The sequence below is a fragment of the Somniosus microcephalus genome, chromosome 7 (assembly GCF_052327205.1).
Source record: "Somniosus microcephalus isolate GS21.2 chromosome 7, FLI_Smic_1.0, whole genome shotgun sequence".
NCBI lineage: Eukaryota > Metazoa > Chordata > Chondrichthyes > Squaliformes > Somniosidae > Somniosus > Somniosus microcephalus.
This window is the reverse complement of record NC_140993.1, coordinates 260,114,918-260,138,304: the sequence shown is the minus strand read 5'-3', so window position 1 is coordinate 260,138,304 and position 23,387 is coordinate 260,114,918. Positions and strand designations below refer to the sequence as shown.

The 23,387-nt window shown below is 42.9% G+C and overlaps 1 protein-coding gene across 4 annotated transcripts in view; it reads left to right on the top strand.

Moving 5' to 3' along the window:
- The window catches only part of znf407 (zinc finger protein 407), a 659,746-nt gene that overhangs the window by 207,262 nt on the left and 429,097 nt on the right, over positions 1 to 23,387 (top strand). For 3 of the 4 annotated variants that reach the window (XM_085993655.1, XM_085993656.1, XM_085993653.1), the window contains exon 4: positions 21,909 to 21,983. The exons of the other annotated variant lie outside the window; for it this stretch is intronic. In XM_085993655.1, the coding sequence (XP_085849781.1) occupies positions 21,909 to 21,983 (75 nt within the window). The remainder of the gene's footprint in view (positions 1 to 21,908; positions 21,984 to 23,387) is intronic. 4 annotated transcript variants of the gene reach the window in all.

Genomic DNA, 23,387 nt, shown 5'->3' with positions numbered 1-23,387 from the left:
TGAAAACAAGGATGAGAATTTTAAAATTGAGGCATTGCTTAACCGGGAGACAGTCACTGAGAAATTTGACAAATGGAGAAATACTCTGGTGGAACAACTTAGAATGGGTCCTTATAATTTTATTACGTATTCTAAATGGTTACACCCATTCCTTTAAAAAAAATTTTTTTTTAAATACTGTATATATTCCGAACTCAAAAGTACTGCTGTTCATATGAACAGTTACAAGTCCAAGGATTGCACCATTATTCAAGTTTGGAGGGAGGTTCTCACCAGAAGTCCTGAATTTAAACATTTACATTTACTTAGATCTATTTTTTTTTAATCCATTTATGGGATGTGGGTGTCGCTGGCAAGGCCAGCATTTATTGCCTATCCCTAATTGCCCTTGAGAAGGTGGTGGTGAGCTGCCTTCTTGAACCGCTGCAGTCCGTGTGGTGCAGGTGCTCCCACAGTGCTGTTAGGGAGGGAGTTCCAGGATTTTGACCCAGTGACGATGAAGGATTGGCGATATACTTCTAAGTCAGGATGGTGTGTGACTTGGAGGGGAACTTGGAGCTGGTGGTGTTCCCACGCGCTTGCTGCCCTTGTCCTTCTAGGTGGAAGAGGTCGCGGGTTTGGGAGGTGCTGCCGAAGAAGCCTTGGCGAGTTGCTGCAGTGCATCTTGTAGATGGTGCACACTGCAGCCACGGCACGCCGGTGGTGGAGGGAGTGAATATTTAAGGTGGTAGATGGGGTGCCAATCAAGCAGGCTGCTTTGTCCTGGATGGTGTCGAGCTTCTTGAGTGTTGTTGCAGCTGCACTCATCCAGGCAGGTGGAGAGTATTCCATCACACTCCTTACTTGTGCCTTGTAGATGGTAGAAAGGCTTTGGGGAGTCAGGAAGTGAGACACTTGCCGCAGAATACCCAACCTCTGACCTGCTCTTGTTGCCACTGTATTTATGTGGCTGGTCCAGTTAAGGTTCTAGTCAATGGTGACCCCCAGGATATTTAGGTGGGGGATTCAGCGATGGTAATGCCATTGAATGTCAAGGAGTGGTGGTTAGACTCTCGTTTGTTGGAGATAGTCATTGCCTGGTATTTCTATGGCACTCCTTCTTGACTGTATACCACTGTGCCGCCACCCCTGGTGGGCCTGTTCTGCTGGTCTGACAGGACATACCCAGGGATGGTGATGGAGGAGTCTGGGACATTGACTGAAAGGTATGATTCTGTGAGTATGACTATGTCAGGCTGTTGCTTGACTAGTCTGTGGGACAGCTCTCCCAATTTTGGCACAAGTCCCCAGATGTTGGTGAGGAGGACTTTGCAGGGTCGACTGGGCTGGGTGTGCCGTTGCCGTGTCCGTAGCCAAGGTCGATGCCGGGTGGTCCGTCCAGTTTCATTCTTTTTATTGTTTTTTGTAGCGGTTTGTTACAACTGAGTGGCTTGCTAGGCCATTTCACAGGGCAGTTAAGAGTCAACCACATTGCTGTGGGTCTGGAGTCACATATAGGCCAGACCGGGTAAGGACGGCAGATTTCCTTCCCTAAAGGACATTAGTGAACCAGATGGGTTTTTATGACAATCTGATAGTTTCATGGTTACCATTACTGATACTAGTAATTATTCCAGGTTTATTTAATTTACTGAATTTAAATTCCCCAGCTCAGGTCTCTGGATCATTAGTCCAGGCCTCTGGATTACTAGCCCAGTGACATTACCACTACACTACCGTTCCCTTAAGAGATAAAAGAAAGACATAGGATTTACGTATTGTTTGGTGTTCATTATAAAAATGAAAACCCTAAACAGGTGAGCAGTAAAGGGCCACTCTCCCATATTGCGGGAAGAAATTTATTTACGTAGAGATGGTATGTGAGGGAGCAAGTGTATTTTATCTGTCTGCAGTGGATAAGGAAAAGACAACACATTTACTTTCCATCCAGTACCAATCAAAAAAGCACTTCAATGTCTTGAACAAACGTCTTTCTAAATTGCTTCAGTGGAAATGTGCAGCCCGATATTCTGAACATACAATCAGTGATGGACAGGTAAAGACCCTCTGGTCCATCGAGCCTGACCCACACAATTGCGATGCCTTATGTATCACAACATATTCACTCCACCCCACCCGAAACCATGTGATGATCTGAGAGAGACAAAAAAAACAGATAAAAATACCCCGGCCAATTTGGGGGAAAAATTTGGGAAATTCCTCTGCGACCCACCTAGGTGATCGAATCTAGTCCAGGAGACCACTCTGGCCCTGAATTCCTTGCTGTACCTACCTTCTGTAAGAGGTGATCTCCGCCCCAGCCAGAAACAGGTCCAGCTCTCGCTTGAAGGAATTCACGCCCATACCCCAGCAAACCCCATCACCCTTCACCCCAGCAGTGTGACTCTCCATAAGCAGTGCCATGGTAGATGCGTGTGCACCATGCATGCATGTGTATGCCTGCCTGCCACACTTCAGGGATCACGTGCAAATTTCTGTTACTTTTGTTTTCATTCTTAATTGACGTATGCGTCTTTTAAGATTAATCAGTCTCTAATTGTTGATAGAGTGAGATGAAGTAAGGTTGTAGGAGGCTTGTGTGGAGCATAAACACCAGCATAGACCTCTTGGGCCCAATGGCCTATCTCCGTGCTGTGAATTCTATGCAATTGACTGAAGATGTACAGAAAATACCTTCTACAGGAAACTTTCGATTAACCGGCCCCTAAATAACCGGAACGCTCTATCCACTGGCAAAATTCAGGAGTCGGTTCAGGTAACTTTTTTTACTTTTAGTTACTTTTTTTACTCCATTTGTTGCTGTGCAAGGGTGTAGCTGAAGCTGTTGCTAAGCTACAGAGACGCTTGCAACTTGTGCCGATTGTTTTGAAGCTGTGAGCAACAGGGTTTGTTGCTTTATATGGAGCTCTGAGCTCCGTATCTTTTACTATAGCGTTCGGTTATCCGGAATTGTTGATGAACCGGCAACACGTCGGTCCCATCCGTGCCGGATACCAGAAAGTTTCCTGTAATTGATTTCGGGGTGGGGTGGGGGCGGAGCGGGCAGGAGAGTGTTACCTGGCCTCTAATTGGGCTTGGCAGATTCTCAGGTTAATCAGAGTCTAAGTAACCTGTGTAACAACAGAAAATGCTGGAAAAACTCAGCAGGCCAGGCAACATCCGTGGAGAGAGAAATAGAGTCAACGTTTCGGGTCAAACCCTTTGTCAAGACTGGAAAAGCACAGGAAATGAAATAGATTAAAAGGCCGGGCTGGGAGAGAACAAAAGAGAAGTGAAGAGACATTAAGAGGTATTCAAAACCAGACGAGATGGTGATAGGACTAGTGGAGACAAAAGACAGCTCAGATTAGGTGTGAAATGCACTGGCAGAATGGGAGACAGCTGCCATGTGGGAGAGAGAAAAAAGGGGGGGTGGGGGAAAGGGCCAAAACAAAGGTGTGGATAAAAAAAATAAGTAAAAATGTAATGGGGGCCGAGGTTATGATCTGAAATTGTTGAACTCGATACTGAGTCCGGAAGGCTGTAAAGTGCCTAATCGGAAGATGAGGTGCTGTTCCTCGAGTTTACGCTGAGCTTCCGTAGAACAATGCAAGAGCCCGAGTGAGGTCTGAGTGGGAATGGGGCGGTGAATTAAAATGACAGGCGACTGGAAGCTCGGGGTCCCCCTTACGGACTAAACGTAGGAGTTCCTCAAAGCGGTCACCCAATCTGCGTTTGGTCTCCCATTTCGGATTTCCAGCATCTGCAGTATTTTGCTATTGTCTAAGTAACCTGTGCTGGGCACAGCAATTACACCATGTTGTCATCAGGAGATGGCGTTACACTTCAATGACAGAATAATACATTGTTCATTAAATGGTATAAAGCTTCTATTCTTATAAAATAACAGCATATCCTGCAACCTGCTGTGACCGCGGTGTGCCATGGAGGATTCGCTGTTCCAAGTCTTTTGTCCACTGCATGTACGTCACGTTCCAGACACCTGTACTTTGTTGCAGATGTAAAACATTCTTTTTAAAGAGCAAGGCACATTATCCTAGCCTCTTCTGACCTGGAACAATTTGCGGACCTCTAACTGAACTGACCCCAGGAATTTTCAAGCAGCTACAATTACCTGAATTCCCAGAGCCCCTATAAGGGCCAGGCTGGGTTTGTGGCTAAACATGACAATGGTGCTCCAGACCCAGACTACTTGTGATTAACACTGCAGGAGATCGGGTAATGTATACTTAGAAATCAACAATTGCATTTTATGAAAAGACCATCCATTGAAAGGTGATCGCAGTCGTTCTGCAAGTTGGCCTTGCCAAAAATAATAATCTATATATCTGACATCCAGGTTTAGCTCACAAAATGCTCACAGTGTGCTTCCTACACTGGAATGCCACGCCCTAAACTCTGGAATTCCCTCCCTAAACCTCCCCGTCTCGCTAGCTCTCTCTCCTTTAAGACATTCCTTAAAACCTATCTTTTTGACCAAGCTTTTGGTCACCTGTCCTAATATCTCAAGTGGTTCGGTGTCAAACTTTCACAATAGCAAAATACTGCGGATACTGGAAATCTGAAATAACAACAGGAAGTGTTGGGAAACACTCAGCAGGTCAGGCAGCATCGAAGAGAGGAGAAACAGAGTCAAAGTTTCGGGTCGAACCCTTCGTCAGAATTTATATTTGTTAAAAGTGAAACTGAAGCCTCCAGACTATGACCATTTGTTCCTTGAGGGACTGAGGATGATGGTGCATGTACCCGCACCCACTCCTCTAAACATTTGGTTTTGCCGTTCATTCCAGGCATACGTAATGTGTAGATGCACATGTGCTGATGCTTATTTTCTTCAATACATTACTCAGTCTGCTATTTAGTTTGATATTGAAGTTGCCTTACAATGGACTTGAGTTCTCCTTGCCCGTTAAACATGGATTTCTCGGTACAGGAAACTTTCGATTAACCGGAAATGTCGGTTAACCGGCAAAATTCAGGAGTCGGTTCAGATAACTTTTTTTTACTTTTAGTTACTTTTTTTTACTAATTTCTGGCTGTGCAAGCGTCTAACTGAAGCTGTTGCTAAGCTACAGAGACGCTTGCAAGCTGTGTTGATTGTTTTGAAGCTGTTGCTAAGCAACAGGGTTTGTTGCTAGATACGGAGCTCAGAAGCTCCGTATGTTTTAACTATAGCGCTCGATTCTCCGGCATTGTTGATAGACCGGCACCAGCTTGGTCCCGTCCGTGCCGGATACCAGAAAGTTTCCTGTATTGCCATCATCTCTTGTCATCTGAAGATCGTTGTTTGTCCCGCTGCCAATAACAGTAAATCTATCTTTTTCTCCCGAGTAGTTGATATGGCTGTAAATACACAGGGCAGGTTTCGAGACCCAGTTATGGGGGCAATTCTAGAAATGGGTATCTAGCACATGATGTATGGGATTTATTGTCCAGGGGAGGGTCTGGGGCCAAGCATTCCCAGAAATGTTGTGCATGTTCCAGCATTTTAGAGTAGACTATTTATAAATATCGAATTATTTTATGATGTGCACACTATTTTTCATTGGGGTATATGCCCCACTAAATTGGACAGAAAATTAATGTTGAATCATGTACATTGTGGTAATGTGTTAACAAAATAAACTACTTCTTCCTTGACTCTCTTTTGAGGTGGTCTGTTGCTATACCGCTATACTTTTTCAAGTCTAGAAATTACTTTTGGTGATATTAGCAGATGAATGCTTATCATATTTGAATGATATTAATTTGTCTGCTGTTTTAATACAGGTATTAACCTATTTATTTTAAATGTGCTAACACCTCTGCTACAATACTAGAGATAGGAATGTCATACTAATCCATTAAATGTACAGCCGTAACATTCATTTCAATCATGATCCCCACGTGCAAGAAACTGCTTTACATGAAGGGAAACAAAACCGTAAACATCAAATTGTATTGGACAAGGGGAAAAGCACGAGGGTTAGAGAAAGGGACTGAAGGCAGGCCAAAGAGAAGAGTTTTGGAGGTCATTTTCAAAAGCAGGGAGTTGGAGGGAACCAGGCAGGAATAGTGGTTGAGTGAACGGTCACCAATAGTGGAGTGGAGGGAGTGGGCGACAAGGATCAGCGCGGTGTGTTAGAGGAGCGGAGAGTGTGGCAATACAAGGCTGGAGGAGATCACGGAGGCGAAATTCTAGCTGTGGAGGGGTTTGAAAGTGAGAATGAAGATTTTAAAGTCACCCTGCTGGGGCATTGGGAGCCAGTGGAGTTTGGAGAAGATGGAGGATGATGCGAAGATGGGTGAGAATTATGGGCTGCAGTGTTTTGAATGAGTTGTAACTTGTGGAGTTAGCAGGATTGGGGCCAACTTGGAAATGTTGGGGTGATAAAGGCATGGACTCAGATTTTGATTATGACACATGGGCACAGCTGTGTAGGGGTTATGGCACCACAGTGGCAAGCCAGAGGTTCCAATCTCACCGTTGCTATTTGCATTCAGTAACTCTGGTAATTTGTGGCTCAGCACCAGAAAACAATAACCACGAAAGCTGCTGAATTGTTGTAAAAACCCAGCTGGTTCACACACACCTGGACCACATGGTCCACCTTCAGGGAAGAGAACCCGCCACCCCTCCCCATTCTGGTCTATTCTAATCCCCTTAATGGACTCTCAGGATGGGGAAGACGTGTTGCTTTAGCCAGGGTCGCCCATATCCCAAGAGCCAAATAAAGAAAACTACAATTGCGAGGTGGTGGAGGGGGGTGGGTGGGTGGGCGGGGGCGGTAGGAGGAAGCTGAGCTCAGTGTTGTACAGTAGATACCTCTCGATTTAACCTGAGAAGGCAGCAAGGAGATCGATGGAGTCAAGACCAAAAGCACATAGTAAATTATACGTTTTGGGGTTTTATGCAAGATATTCTAGCCATGTTCAGCATCAATAACCATTCACATAATTAGACTTTGCATCTCTTATGATCCAGAGTTTGTTGTTATGCCTAATATTTAATAAACAATAGTGTGACCCAGGGATCAATAGACACTCAAGGATTAAACGGTGTACAGTAGGTTACTGAAATTAGACCCACATCACCGTGTGATCCTTTTTCTCTTCATTCTAGCAAACCAAGGCTTAAGCTGTAAGCGAGCAAACAAGTTATTTAACATAAAATAGGTACATGAACAATACATTGAAGTATTTTTACAGTAATGATTCACCTTACTGCCCTTCTTAATATGGTTGTTTCTCCCGAGCTGTCCCAAAAGATACAGTCACGGTGTTCACTTCTGTTGAAAATCTTACTACAGTACGTTGTCAGTGACTTTGCACAGTCTCTCTGCTGACTTCAGACTGACTGGTGATCTGGTTACCTATTGTCCCAGATAAACCCACACTACAAACAGCCAACCACGACAGCCAATCACTGATCCTGCCCCTTCTCACAGGCCTCAGACACAGCTGTCATTCACAAGCTGGTACAATCCCCTTGATCTGTGCCAAATAACCTGAACTGCTTGTGATGATTGGCCATTTATTCATTGTCCAGCCAGCTATCAAAGGCACTATTTGACAGACACACTGACACCAATCAGTCTGCAGTCACTCACTATTAGCATTTAAACTTTCCTTTGTTTGATAGAAGCCTGGTTTTTGGTCTGCTAGATCACAGTCTATATTCCCATACCTTACATAAACAGTCAAAAAGAGGCTGGAGTTAAACCCTGTTGACAAAAATAAAGTAACACAGACAAAAATACTTCTGGTCGCCGATGGCTTTGGTTTTGCTAACAGTAATTTCTAGGCTTTTGGTCTCAAAATGAAATCAATGATCATGTAAATAGTAGTGTAAGTTAGCTCTCAGTACATCTTTGGATCCCACAAGGGTAGTGATGATCTGTTAAGGTTCACAATTTGAGACTTGCCCTCGAGATGATAGCTTAGATTTTCCAATTAACATTATTTTAGCCCCAGTTGTATGTTTTAAATGGGTAACTGCCAAAGTTAAATCTCGCCAATCAGATAATCTAGGGTTAGGCGTGTTGCTATATTGGCCCGGATTTTGTGGTCAGCGGTGAAGGAACGGCGCTTGCCGTTTTTCTTGGGCTTTTGAGCGGCAACTTGCTGGCATCACGTGTCTGATCCAGTGTGGCGCCCTCTACAGGGGCTGTTCAACCAATCATCAGCAACAACTTGCATTTATATAGCGCCTTTTAACATAGTAACACGTCCCAAGGTGCTCCACAGGAGCGTTCTCAAACTAAATTTGACACCGAGCCACATCAGGGGATATTAGGGCAGATGAGTTTGATCGTAGAGGTAGGTTTTAAGGAGCATATTAAAGGAGGAGAGGTTTAGGGAGAGAATTCCAGAGTTTAGGGCCCAGGCAGCTGAAAGCACAGCCACCATGATAGAGCATATAAAATGGGGGATGCCACAAGAGGCAAAAATTGGAGGAGCGCAGTGTTCTCAGAGGGTTGTAGGGCTGGAGGAGGTTACAGAGATAGGGAGGGGCAAGGCCATGGAGGGATTTGAAAACAAGGATGAGAATATTAAGATTGAGATGATGGCAGACCAGGAGCCAGTTTAGGTCAGCGAGCACAGGGGGCGATGGGTGAACGGGACTTGGTGCGAGTTAGGATACGGGCAGCAGAGTTTTGGATAAGCTCACGTTTATGGAGGGTGGATGATGGGAGGCCGGCCAGGTGAGTGTTGGAATAGTCAAGTCTGGAGCTAACAAAGGCAAGGAAGAGTGTTTCAGCCGCAGATGAGCTGAACAGGGGTGGAGTTGGGCGATGTTACGTAGGTGGAAGTAGCCTGATTGAAGAATCCTCACTGAGACACGCAGAGTCTAAACCAGTTAGTATAAATTAGAGTTAATTCATTGTAAAATCATGTACAGAAAGTGAAATAAATGAGAGGGAATTAAAGATGGGATTAAGAGAGAGAATTAAGAGACAAAACGAAAAAGTAAAAACATTTTTTTTAAATTTTTTTTCAAATTTCCAACACTACTGTAATTAAATTCTGAAGGAATGAGACTCCACACTTGTAATGGTAAACTTTCGGGGCCAGAGAGGTTGTTTGGCAGTAATTATGACTTATCACGCCATTAAAAATTCACTTACGCCCGAATGCACAAGCCCTAACTTTTTCTGCTGTGTTTAGTGGGCAACTAGTGGGTAAGTACAGTAACTTCACGCCCTTACATGGATTTCAATGCCAAGTCTATCAGCAAGGTATAGCGCAGCCTGTGGAGGAGCAAGGTTACTCAGACAGCGATTTCCACGTTTAACTGCGCATGTGCGGACTCCGTAAGTTGCTGTCCGATTTGCTCCATAATAACGGTGAGTGCTGATAGCCTCACCGTTATTCCAACTCAAAATCTGGGCCATTATCATTTTTCTTTTTGCGTTCATCATATAATTATTCTATGCCTTTAATAATATGTAACCCACTGACTCCAACCTGGCCACTGTCTCAGGCTGCACTAGACGGTTTGCAACCTTGGTGTCCTATTCGAACCGGAGTTGAGTTCTGATCCCATAATCTTTCCATCATGAGGACTGCCTTTCTTTCACGTTTTAAAGCAAAGACCATTGCACCTGTTGAGGGAAAATTGCATAAATATTTGAAGCAGAGTAAAATTATGGGGCGAAATTGGGGCAGTGGGATTAGTTTTGGATTGTTCTAGCAAAAAGTAGGCACAGGAATTATTAGACAAATAGCTGCCTTCTGTGCTCTAAACTGGTTCATTGGTAAATGTGGAACTTCACCTGCCTCTATCGCTTCCTCAACCCATCTATGGTTGAAACCTTTGTCACCTGCAGACTCATCTACACCAGTGCTCTCCTGACCGGCTCCCCATCCTCCATAAACCCCAGCTCATCCAAAGCTCTGCTGCCTGTGTCTAATCCCGCATCATGTTCCCTTCACTATCTTTGTTGACCTACATTGGCTCCCAGTCCTCTATCTCCCTATCTCTGTATCCTCCTCCAGCCCTATAACCCTCCAAGGTCTCGACGCTCCTGCTTATCCTGGCCTCTTGCACATGCTCGATCTTCATTGCTGCACCATTGCCTTCAGCTGCCTGGGCCCTAAGCTGTGGAATTCCCTCCCTTAACTGCTCCGCCCCTCTTACCTCTCTGTCCATCTTTAAGATGCTCCTTAAAACCTACCTCTGTGACCAAACTTTTGGTCACCTGTTCTTGTATCTCCTTATGTGGCTCAGTGTCCGATATTGTCTGATAACGCTCCTGTGAAGCGCCTTGGGATGTTTTACTACGTTAAAGGCACAATATAAATGCAAGTTGCTTTATGTGCACAAATCGTTGAAGGTTTCAGGGCAGGTGGAGAAAGTGGTTAAAAAAGCATACGGGATCCTGGACTTCATAAATAGAGGCATAGCAAGGAAGTTATGATGAAACTTTATAAAACACTGGTTCGGCCTCAACTGGAGTATTGTGTCCAATTCTGGGCACTGCATTTTTAGGAAGGATGTGAAGGCCTTAGAGAGGGTGCAGAAAAGATTTACAAGAATGGTTCCAGGGATGAGGGACTTCAGTTACGTGGATAGACTGGAGAAGCTGAGGTTATTCTCCTTAGAGCAAAGAAGGTTGAGAGGAGATTTGAGAGAGGTGTTCAAAATCATGAGGGGTCTGGACAGAGTAGATAGAGAGAAACTGTTCCCATTGGCGGAAGGGTCAAGAACCAGAGGACACAGATTTAAGGTGATTGGCAGAAGAACCAAAGGCGATATGAGGAAAAACTTTTTTATGCAGCGAGTGGTTAGGATCTGGAATGCACTGCCTGAGAGGGTGGTGGAGGCAGATTCAATCATGGCTTTCAAAAGGGCGTTGGATAAGTATCTGAAGGAAATAAATTTGCAGGGCCCTGGGGAAAGGACGGGGGAGTGGGACTTGCTGAAGTGTTCTTGCAGAGAGCCGGCACGGGCTGAATGGCCTCCTTCTGTGCTGTAACCATTCTATGACCCTTGTAGTAATGCCAATGTAGTTGCACTCTGTTATGAAAAGGTTTCAGTTATTTGTCCTGCTACTCTAATGAAATGCTCTCTTATACATCTTCCTTCGTAACAGATAGAAAATGGTTGATGATGCTGATTTGTGTCATTTTTGCAGTAAGCAAACTTACTTCAAACACGTTCTTTCTTTGACTGACACATACAGCTGTAGAGCTGTGAGGCACCTGCTAGAGGTGACTTTATACAGATGTTATCAAGCAGTCACTGATAATTAATTAATAGATGTTCAGAATCTGTTAACTGAAAGAGACACTAAGGGAGACTTTTGTAACAATTTTGCCAACATCTTTCACAATTTCACGTTAATACTTAACACTCATCAACAATTATGATGCATGTTCCTTTTTACATTAATATTGTTAGCTCAGTAGATTTGAAAGCCATGTTGGGTACTTTTTACATTGCAACCAACAAAGTCTACGGTTAAATTTACGGCTTACGTTTTGGATCTTTGGAAGGAATCCTGTAATGAATGCAAAGCTTCCACTCCCCCGAAGGAAAAATCAGGTATCTAATTGCAACACATTATTTACATAAAAAATAAGTTGTTTCATGTGGTTCATTTTTTTTTGTGGTGTGAGATGATCATTTGCATATAGGTTGCTTTGAGTGACTTCCGGCAGCTGTTAAGGATCATAAAATGCTTCCAGGGACAACAGATTTCACAGTAAATTTCTCAGAGCCATCAGAAAATTGATGAGGTTTGCTATATTGTCAACAGTGAATCTGACAATTTCATTTTTCCAAAAATATGAACAGCTTTCTACACCATTCTCCTCTTCTGTAGTTTACAGCGTGCATAAAACGTCTGCTTTTTTTTTTGTTCACCGATACAGCTTGTATTTTTTTTGTGTCCCCGATTGGGAAAAACAAGTCACTTCTAGATTAAGACAAAAGCCGAAATATTGCGGATGCTGGAAATCTGAAATAAAAACCGAAATGCTGGAAAAATACTCGGCAAATCAGGCAGCATCTGTGTAGGGAGAAACAGAGTTAACGTTTCAGGCCGATGACCTTTTCATCAGAGCTTTCGTCACTTCTAAATTGCACAAGTTTTCTCAAGTCCTAGTAGTGGCTTGAAAATTTCAGGTGAAAGGCTGCTCAAAGTGCTGTTTCAAACTGATAATCAAGATGGCAGTATATTTTTATAGTGCAACGCAGGCGCTGCTTCCATTTCATTTTAAAACCCTTCATTTACTAGTTTAATCTCAATTTTTTCTTGCCTGTCACCATCTCAGGAACGTCTCAAAGTGCTTTACTTTTGTAACCTAGTCACTGTTGTAATGTAGGAAACGCGACAGCCAATTTACGCACAGCAAGGTCCCGCAAACAGCAGTGAGATAATGACCAGATCATCTGTGCTTTTAGTGATGCTGGTTGAGGGATCATTTTGGGCCAGAACTCGCCTGCTCTTCTTCGAAATAGTGCCATGGGATCTTTTTTACGTCCAACCGAAGGACGGCACCTCCGACAGTGCAGCACTCCCTCAGTATTGGCACTGGGAGTGTTGGCCTGGATTATGTGCTCACTGGACTTTGCACTGGGTACAGCGTGTGACAAAGCCGCATTTTAAAATGGCAGTGTGGGCCATTGCACTTCCTTGGAACTTTACAAACTTATTTCTCTAATTTTTTTAAAGTCCTGTTCCTGCCTGTGCTCACCTAACATTGAAAATGAGCCCCTGCGGCGTTGAGCTCTTTGTACTGCTCTTTGCATGATCAAAACTTTTCTGCCCCCGAGCTCAGAACGAGACATAGTCAATGATAGAACTCAGATCTGCCAATCGCATTCAACATCAACAACTTATATTTATACAGCGCCTTTACCATAGTAAAACATCCCAAGGTGCTTCACAGGAGCGTTCTCAAACAAAATTTGACACTGAGCCACATAAGGAGATATTAGGACAGATTGGTCAAAGAGGTAGGTTTTAAGGAGCGTCTTAAAGGAGGAAAGAGAGGCAGAGCGGAGAGATTTAGGGAGGGAATTCCAGAGCTTAGGGCCTTGGCAGCTGAAGGCACGGCCGCCAATGATGGAGCGATTAAAATCGGGGATGCGCAAGAGGCCAGAATTGGAGGAGCGCAGAGATCGCGGAGGGTTGTCGAGCTGGAGGAGGTTACAGAGTTGGGGAGGTAGGAGAGACCAGAGATACTGGTCTGAGAACAAGTTGGGTAGCATAACTATACCTTTAAAAGAGCATTATCTGTTTTCAAATCAAATGTTACAAGTTTCTGAATGTAGCCATGTCATTGTGGAGAAGCACTCTGTATTGCCATAGAATTTACAGCACAGAAACAGGCCATTTGGCCCAATATGCTGGTGCTTATGATCCACATGAGCCTCCTCCCACTCTGTTTACTTCATCTCCCCCTATCAACATAACCTTCTATTCCTTTCTCCCTCATGTACTTAACGTAGCTTTCCCTTAAATGCTATTCGCCTCAACCATTCCATGCGGTAGCGAGTTCCACATTCTCACCACAGGACTTGAAGGAACATTGAAGCGGTGTCATCACTAGCCAGTCTTCTAAACCCTTTTGCAGCTGATTATGGAGCAATGTTGGGAGAGCCGAGGGAGCAAATCCTTTCCGACAGGAATGATACACGGCTTGGGAGGATATCAGAGGAAAAAGAGAGAAAATAAATGGAAAGGAAGAAAAGAATGAGCTTCACATTTTTTTTTAAAAAGGCTGTGTATTAGGGTACTCATTAATGAAATACTATGTTATTTCATAGTAATTTGCTATTCCCAGCAAAACAAAAAGTATATCATTTCAATACATGTCGCCAATATCACAGCAGATTGAGCCATGGAATACAGTCACAGGTGATTGCCATCCAAAAGTTTCCAATCTTTGTAAAGGTATTAACACATCATAAAGTACACGCAAGGTTAGTAAACTACCCTGGGTCCACTCTCTAGGCATGTGATGCCACTTGAACCCCTTCAGGTATCACTGCCTCGTAACACATTGCTAACTGTGTGTTGTCCTTTTCCCTTACTGGAACAGGAACGTGATAGGAATATGAAGAAAGATTTCCCTGCTTACTCCCTAGTGTATTATCAGTGCCTGAACCGGGTGTATCTCACTTTGCATAATTTATTCTACCACCAGAAAATGTAGCGTACAGCTTTGTATCTGGGGTTTAGGGAAACTAAATCTGTAGGTGACTTGGAAAGTAGTTTTATATGCACTACTTTGATCAGTTTAGTTTAATTATATTTATCTTTATTTTGCATAGAATTTACAGCACAGAAACAGCCCATTTGCTCCAACTGTTCTGTACAGGTGTTTATGCTCCACATGAGCCTCCTCACAACCCATCATCCTACCCTTCTATTCCTTTCTCCCTCATGTACTTATCTAGCTTCCCCTTAAATGCATCTATGCTATTCACCTCAACCACTCCATGTGGAAGCGAGTTCCACATTCTAACCACTCTCTGAGTAAAGAAATCTCTCCTGAATTCCCTACTGGATTTATTAGTGACTATATTATTATTTATTACCCCTAGTTTTGCACTCCCCCACAAGTTGAAACATCTTCTCTACCCTATCAAACCCTTTCATAATCTTAAAGATCTCTATTAAGTCACCCTTAAGACTTCTCTTTTCAAGAGAGTAGAGTGGCCAATTTCTTCTGCTTATTTTTTTTACTCTTCAGCTATACCTTGCCAACTTTGCCTCTTTCAGTTGGCCAGCACCATGCTGTTTATTTCACCTCTTTATTTATCTTTTTTTAAATATTAAACCATCATTTTCACTGGTGCATTTTTCTTCCTAGTGCTTTTTGCTCTTTTTCTGTTCTCCATTTTCTGTTGTCTTCCATTTTCTGATGTCGATTTCCTAGATATTTCACCACCTCCCAAATTGTATCAGGTTGGAAGGACAAGTATAAGACACGAGATTAAATATTATGGTTGTGATGCTGCTTGGGCGACTAGAATGACATCTGTGAAACTCAACTTGCCAGAGTTGAATAATACAAGATGTGATGTCAGATTGCTATGCAAATGTCTTCCAAATTACCCCTTGGAATAATCGGGGACACATTTCCAAGCTTTATCTTGGAATTTTTTATATTCTCTGCTGTTACTTCATCTCCTGAGAGAGATGACTAAGTTGGGGCTCGAGCAGGAAGCTGCCACCTCAGATTGGCAATCAACCTACTCGTCAGAAGATCCAGACTTCAACGGGATAAGCGGGCTGTATCAGGGCGCCAAGCCCAGTTAAACATTGCTAAAAATTAGCATCAGCACACAGCCTTGGTTTAATGAAAGAGAAAGTGCAGACATTGCCAAAAAGTGATGGTTTCAGGAGATGGGAAAAATCAGCTAACCCAAAAGACAAAGGAATTTATTCTGAAGCAAGTCCCAATGTGACAAGATCATCAGCTCACCACTTTGATTCCTCGACAGGTTCCAAACTTTGCGGAATGATAGCCAAATCTCTTTCCAAAACCATGCCAAATCCTGCTATCCATCCTCATGAAAGACAGAGTCTCGACTGCACCTGTCTTTATATGCTAAAGCTGTTGAACACCATAGGGCTGATTTTTCTCGGCCCTGCTCCCAAATAGTGCCCAAAAGTTGGGTACAAGGCAGAGGAAAAATGGGTGGTATTCCTGCAGAGACTTCCTCTTTAGCTTTTCAGATGTCTGCACCTGAAGAGGCTGGAGTAATGTAAATAACTGTCAGACGGCTTTGTACTCACATTTCCTCCAACAGTGCCAGGTGTAGTTCAATTGCTCCCATTAAAAACCTGATGTTACTGATTCCTGAGCCGTTTTAATCCCAGTTAAGCAACGCCTCGATTTTAAAATTCTCATCCTTGTTTTCAAATCCCTCCATGACCTCGCCCCTCCTTATCTCTGCAATCTCCTCCAGCCCTATAATTCCCCTCGATCTCTGCGCTCCGCCTATTCTGGCCTTTTAAGCATTTCACCATTTTAATTGCTCCAGCCTTCAGCTGCCTTGGTCCTAAGCTCTGGAATTCCCTCCCAAAATCTCTCCGCCTCTCCACTTCTCTTTCCCCCTTTAAGACGTTCCTTAAAACCTACCTCTTAGACCAAGCTTTTGGTCATACGGCCTAACATCTCCTTATATGGCTTGGTGTCAAATTTTTTTTTGATAACGCTCCTGTGAAGCGCCTTGGGAGGTTTTATTATGTTAAAGGCGCTATATAAATATATAAGTTGTTGTTGTTGTTTGGGCTGTCTGAATCCTAAGGGGCAGGTTGTTAAGATGGGTCTTTATTTTTGACCTTTTGAATAAAAAGTAGTTTTGCTGCTTGAATATAAAAAAGAAGCCTCACAGTCAAACTAACACCTCAAGAGTCCTCAATTATATATGAGCCTCATTGAAAAGATGGTGTGCCTTGTGAGCTGTGGATGGCTGCAAACATTGGATAATGGTAAATACACATTCAGTGTCTTATCACAACATCTCTGCAGTGTTTCCTTCAGGGAGGTGTGCTTGCCCCAACCTGTTTTATTGTCTTCATTGGCGGCTAAAGCAATCTTCTCTCTGCTGAAGAAACCAAACATCGTTGTTAACTTCCCATCAAAAAGACAAACCCAGTAATCAAGTCACTGCATAGGACAGATTTGGACAGTGAACAGAGAAATGATGCGTTATCTTAAGTGCTGAGTAGAACAAATCGAAAACTCTTGTCAAGAAAGTTGGTTAGATTACTGGTCAACCAGCTCTACTTTGTAAGGATAGTTAAACTCTCTGCAGTTGCAACATTTGGCACCTTGCTTTGGTAATTATGTCTAAACCTGCACCGCAGCAAACAAGTGATAAAGATACAAAAGCAAAATACTGCGGATGCTGGAAATCTGAAATATAAACAGAAAATGCTGGAGATACTCAGCAGGTCAGGCAGCATCTGTGGAGAGAGAAACCGAGTTAACGTTTCAGGTCGATGACCCTTCGTCAGTGATAAAGACGGTTGGAAAAAATTGGAGAGTAGTGGGAAAGCTTGGCCTATTTATAAGCAGTAACTTTGGTGTTCCGTCTATCAGCCTCTATCTGCTTGAGCCATACGCGTTTATTGTAAGTCGATGTTGAAAGCAATGTATTTGAAGGTTTGGAAGAGTCTGAGGGCTTGAATGCCCATTTTAGTCAGAGGTGGATGCCTATGTGAACCGTTACTATTTGTGAGTTACGTGCTCAATAACCGTGTTTGAATATCAGCCTTTACTGACACCGGCGCCAGTATCCCTAGTGGGATCCATTTGCTGGTGCTTGGCCAAGCTATTAGATTGAGTGCCTCACAGTAGCAAGAGTTGACCCATCTAAGGATGGATGAAGATAAAACTGCTGGGGAAAACCAACCCTTCCAGGAGAGTGCATCTCTTGGGCAGGTGATACCAAACGGCACTCTAGGCCGATACAGTCCAGCCTGAGCTACCTTGCTAACTGAAGAAGAGAATGCGAGTGGTGAGGTGATGGGGAGGAGCAAGAGTTTATTGTTTTGAAGCTTTGTGCATGTGCAGCTGTATATATATTCCATTTTATGTTGTATCGTTTTGAACAAATGAGTTACACTAAGTTACAGGACCTTTTAAAAGAGACTTGTTTTTCACAAGCAAGTTAAAATGAGACGTTTGTTTGGGTGCTCAGGCTAAGAGTGGGTTATCCATGCCCATTTTGAATATGGAACTCTATACTCTTTGCAGCAGGTGCCACGAAGATAGCTTCATAATGCTGCTGTTAACATTACATTGAATCTTGCCAAACATGCATACCCGGTTTAGTTCTGTACTAGAACTAAATTAAGAAACTGAATGCTACCTAAAAGCTTTTTCCTGCACACTGTCTGCATTTTGGAATGGATGTATAATACAATGAATATTGCTTCTTAGCACATGATAACTACATACATGAAGGACAGCTACATTTAAAACAATCACAATAACTTTTACAGTTCATGTTGCCTTGAATAACTTTTACAAATATGCTTTTGTGATTTGAGGAATTTGACTTTTTTCCATCTGAACTTGTTCTGTTCTTTTTGATGTAAAAATGAGATCTTTTCAAATTCTCATTGGACTCATTATTGCAGTCTCATTGTGTGATGTAATTATAATGTTAATTGTAATACAACAACTACAACTTATATTTATATAGCGCATTTAACGTAATAAGACCCCCCAAGGCGCTTTACAGGAGCGTTATCAAAAAATAATTTGACACCGAGCCATATAAGGAGATGTTAGGCCAAATGACCAAAAGCTTAGTCGAAGAGGTAGGTTTTAAGGAGCGACTTGGAGGAGAGAGAGGCGGAGAGATTTAGGGAGGGAATTCCAGAGCTTAGGAGCTAGGCAGCTGAAGGTATGACTGCCAGTGGTGGAGCATTTAAAATCGGGGATGTTCAAAAGGCCAGAATAGGTGGAGCGTGGAGGTATAAGGGGATTATAGAACTGGAGGAGATTACAGAGATAGGGAGGGGCGAGGCCATGGAGGGATTTGAAAACAAGGATAAGAATTTTAAAATCGAGGCATTTTAAATTAAATGTTTTAATAGCATCAAAAGCAACAATAAAGTTTGTTTTGTATTCCTATTGCTGTATTAAGTTAAATATATTAATGTTAACGTGTAATGCATCTTTTTAACAACGTTGCCGGTTTGTTGCTAGCTATGTGGTTAATCAAATTGCTATTGCCGTTGAAATACTTAAGGTTAGAAATATAGCACGGTGGAACAGTGTATTGGAGGACTATTGCTCAATGTTGTTAAGCGGGAGGACTCGCACTCTGTCCAGTTCACTGTATGCGCAACTTCAAGCTGTGGGATGCTAATTGGCAGTTGTGTGTTTTCTGGGAAGGGGAAATAAAAATCAGACAGGATAGTCTGCTCTCAATGGTAACTCGCACCCCCCCAGCACATGGATAAGAATTAGGAGCAGGGGTAGTCCATCCGGCCCCTCGAGCCTGCTCCGCCATTCAATAAGATCATGGCTGATCTTTGGCCTCGACTCCAGCTTCCCCATGAGTCCAAAAATCTGTCGATCTCAGCTTTGAAAATACTCAACACAGACATTGGTGAGAGCAGCCAGCCTGCCTTCTTAGCAGCAGAGGCATGAACCTATGCAGACTGAGTAATGGGAATGACTTGGAAATAAAACTACCAATAAAAATATTTATAAACAGTACAACACCATATTGCCTCACTATTATCCTAATACGCTGTTTTTTTTTACTAAGATGCTCATGTACAGATATTTACATAACGTTGTGAATTGACTATTTTTGTGCAAAGTTGTGAATCACCTTGACTTCCGTGCTCTTAATATGAAACAGTTCAATGGTAGACTGTGCATTATTTGCCAAACAATCGTTTTTGCACATTGATAACTTATTTGAGCTAATCAACAAACTGATTGTTAAAATTTGTCAGCCCAAATACAGCTACTTTGATTTGCTAGTCAGTAAACAGATCTACAATTTTTGTTTGTGGCAATCATTTCTCTGCATACTTCATGATTTCTGTCAAAATCTGAGACTTGTAGACATGTTAAATGTTGTGTCAACTTGCAACTTGACTGCAAGGTATTGATTTAAAATAAGCACGTTAGTTTGCAGGTTTTGACAACTTCTGCCATTTTTGTTCCCTCTCTTTGAATGGCACTAATACCACATGTTATATTGTTTTTTTTTTGGTGTTGCATTCACGTCAACCTAATGGCTACTCCTAGTTGTACTGACAGCAGTAAGGGCCTAGAAATTTGTCTCGGGCGGTGGTGCAAAAACAGGTGATATCGGACCGGCCGCCCGTTATACGCAGCGCCTGGTATTCAGTTCCATTGAACATAGGACAGGAGTAGGCCATTTAGCCCCTCGAGCCTGTTCTGTCATTCAGTGAGATCATGGCTGATCTGTGATCTAACTCCATTTACTCACCTTTGCCCCATATCCCTTAATACCTTTGGTTAACAAAAACCTATCAATCTCAAGATTTAAAATTAACAATTGATCTCGTATAAATTGCCGTTTGCGGAAGAGAGCTCCAAACTTCTACCACCCTTTGTGTGTGTGTAGAAGTGTTTCCTAATTTCACTCCTGAAAGGTCTGGCTCTAATTTTTAGACTATGCCCCCCTAGTCTTAGACTCCCCAACCAGCGGAAATAGTTTCTCTCTATCTACCCTATCTGTTCCCCTTAATATCTTGAAAACTTTGATCAAATCACCCTTAACCATCTAAATTCCAGGGAATACAACCCTAGTTTGTGTAATCTCTCCTTGTAATTTAACCCTTGGGAGTCCGGGTTTCATTCTGATAAACCTACACTGCACTCCCTCCAAGGCCAATATATCCTTCCTAAGGTGTGGTGCCCAGAACTGCTCCCAGTGCTCCAGGTGTGGTCTAACCAGAGCTTTGTACAGCTGCAGCATAACTTCTACCCCCTTGTATTCTAGTCCTCTAGATATAAAGGCCAGCATTCCATTAGCCTTTTTGATTATTTTCTTGACCTGTTCATGACATTTTAATGACCTATGTACCTGGATCCCCAAGTCTCTATGGGCTGCCACTGTTTTTAGCTTTTCACCATTTAGAAACTAGCCTGTTCTATCCTTTATAGGTCCAAAGGGGAAAGGCTGTTCCCACTAGTTGATGGTACAAGGACTAGGGGACACAGATTTAAGGTGTTGGGCAAGAGATACAGGGGGGATGTGAGGAAAAACTTTTTTTATGCAGCGAGTGGTGATGACCTGGAACTCGCTGCCGACGCAAGTGGTGGAAGCGTTGACACTCAATGTTTTCAAGGGGAGACTGGATAGGCACTTGAGGGAAATAAACTTGCAGGGCTACGGGGATAGAGCGGGGGAATGGGACTGACTGGATTGCTCTACAGAGAGCCGGCACGGACTCAATGGGCCGAATGGCCTCTTTTTGTGCCGTTATGACTATGAAAGTGGATGACCTTGCATTTGCCTACATTGAAATCCATTTGCCACAGTTTTGCCCCTTCACTATCTATCAATACCCCTTTGTGATTGATTGTAATGGAACTGAATATCAGGTGCTGCGTATCACGGACGCCCGATCCGATATTGCCCGTTTTGTGCCACCGCCCAAGATGAATTTCTAGGCCAAGGTCTCTCTACTACTACTACTACAACAACAACCACGTGTATTATATAGCGCCTTTAGCGTAGTAAAACCTCCCAAGGTGCTTCACAGGAGCATTATCAAACAAAATATAACACCGAGCCACATGAGATATTAGGACAGGTAACCAAAAGCTTGGTCAAAGAGGTAGGTTTTAATGAGCACCTTAAAGGAGAGTGCGGTAGAAAGGTGGGGAGATTTAGGGAGGGAATTCCAGAGCTTTGGGCTCCATGCCCTCTCTACCTTTCCCAGTCTCCAAAGTGGTGCTGTTATGAAATACATTGCTTCTTCTTGGCACATTACATAGTGGCCCATCATGAGTACTGATAAAACCTGGCTGTCTAACAGTGAGGCGTTTGAGTGATGGGCAGCTCAAGATTTTCCACTTGTAATTGTTTCGGAGTGAGTGTAATTGTTTCGGAGTGAGCGTCATTATATACAGAACCACATGGAGGAACATTAAGCAAGCAACTGGTGAGAGTGAGGTCATAGACTGAGGAGGCACATCTGTGTTCATGCATGTACAGAAACACTCAGAGTGAGCCAGTTGTAATCTGTTGGCTTGGTGGATTGAACTAAAACAAAGAGTAACGAGATTAAACCTAGTCTTCCTTAAGGCGTGAGTTTCTAAGCCCTGTTCCTATTATTACAATTAGCAATGTACTTTCCCCTACGGCACTATTTCCTTTCATCTCCTTTGCTATAGTACAAGGCACATGACATGAGCTAAAGTAGAAATTAACAAAATATCTGTTTCTGATATTTTTTCAGATGGGCCTTTGTTATGAAGAAACATCTTAGCACCCATTTATTGGGCAAACACGGCATTGGGACTCCGAAGGAACGGTAGGAGAACCGGCCAATAGTACTTACTCATTTAATTTTCTTTGTATTGCGTCACCTCCGAGCTGTATGCAAATGCAGTTTACAAAGTCAAATGCGTCTTCATTTAGTTTCTGTTTGTGTAATTAGCAAAACTGCAGGAACAAAGTAAGTCAGGTGATTGAATCCATTGTCGGTAGATTTAACTGCTTGATAGTTTAGCAATCTATACTTCTTCAACTTTTTTTTTTCCGACCACGAGCTGGTGATTTTAACCTAATTTGTCGGGTGGGAAACCCGCGGAATCTGGTGGAACGTTGGTTTTCACCCTGCCTCCGTTGACTTCGATGATAATTCACGATTTGTTTCAAAATCTGAGGCTTGTCGACATGTTAAATGTTTTGTCGACTCGCAACTTGACTTCAATGGAGAGTAAAATTGGGCGGGGTGTAAAACCTGTGTTGCACACAATTCTGTCAGTTTCCCAACGGGTGACAGGTTACAATTGCCCCCCAAGTAGTCTTCCATAAGGACATTATATACAGCTTTAGAACTCCCGTTTAGCAGCAAGCTAGCCTTTGTGGCTACGATAGAAAAAAAAATAGGAGCAGGAGTAGGCCATTCAGCCCTTCGAGCCTGCTCCGTCATTCAATATGATCATGGCTGATCCTCTGTCTCAATACCATATTCCCGCTCTCTCCCCATACCCCTTGATGCCTTTTGTGTCTAGAAATCTATCGATCTCCTTCTTAAATATATTCAGTGACTTGGCCTCCACAGCCTTCTGTGGTAGCGAATTCCACAGGTTCACCACCTTCCGAGTGAAGAAATATCTCCTCATCTCAGTCCTAAATGTCCTACCAAGTATCCTGAGCCTGTGACCCATCGTTCTAGACCCCCCAGCCAGGGGAAACATCCTCCCTGTATCCAGTCTGTCTCGCCCTGTCAGCATTTTATACGTTTCAATGAGATCCCCTCTCATTCTTCTAAACTCTAGTGATAACTGGTAATTTACATAGAAGTCCATTTATAATCCTACCAACTGTGCTAATACAGTATATATGCTCGATTTAACTATCCAATAGGTGTGGGCTGCCCCATGGTTGTTTGGTTAGAGTAGGTTTAAATGCAATCAGGTGGTTAATGGTTCTTTGCACTTGTAACTTTTTTTTTGAACTAAAGGTGTAGCCCACCTGTATTTTCTTTTATATTGGGTTAGGATTCAAACAATTTCTCATGAGAACATGCTTGTCATTAAGAAGCAACCTATTCATATGAATTTATCAGATTAAACAACAATCACTCATGATTTACCAAGTAAACTGTGACTTTCTACCGACTTTTAAAGGTAAAAAAGTAATTGCTGTCCTATTTGAAAAACTCTTCTTATAGAAATGTTTCTGAATGAATTTGCACTGCTTTTTTTTC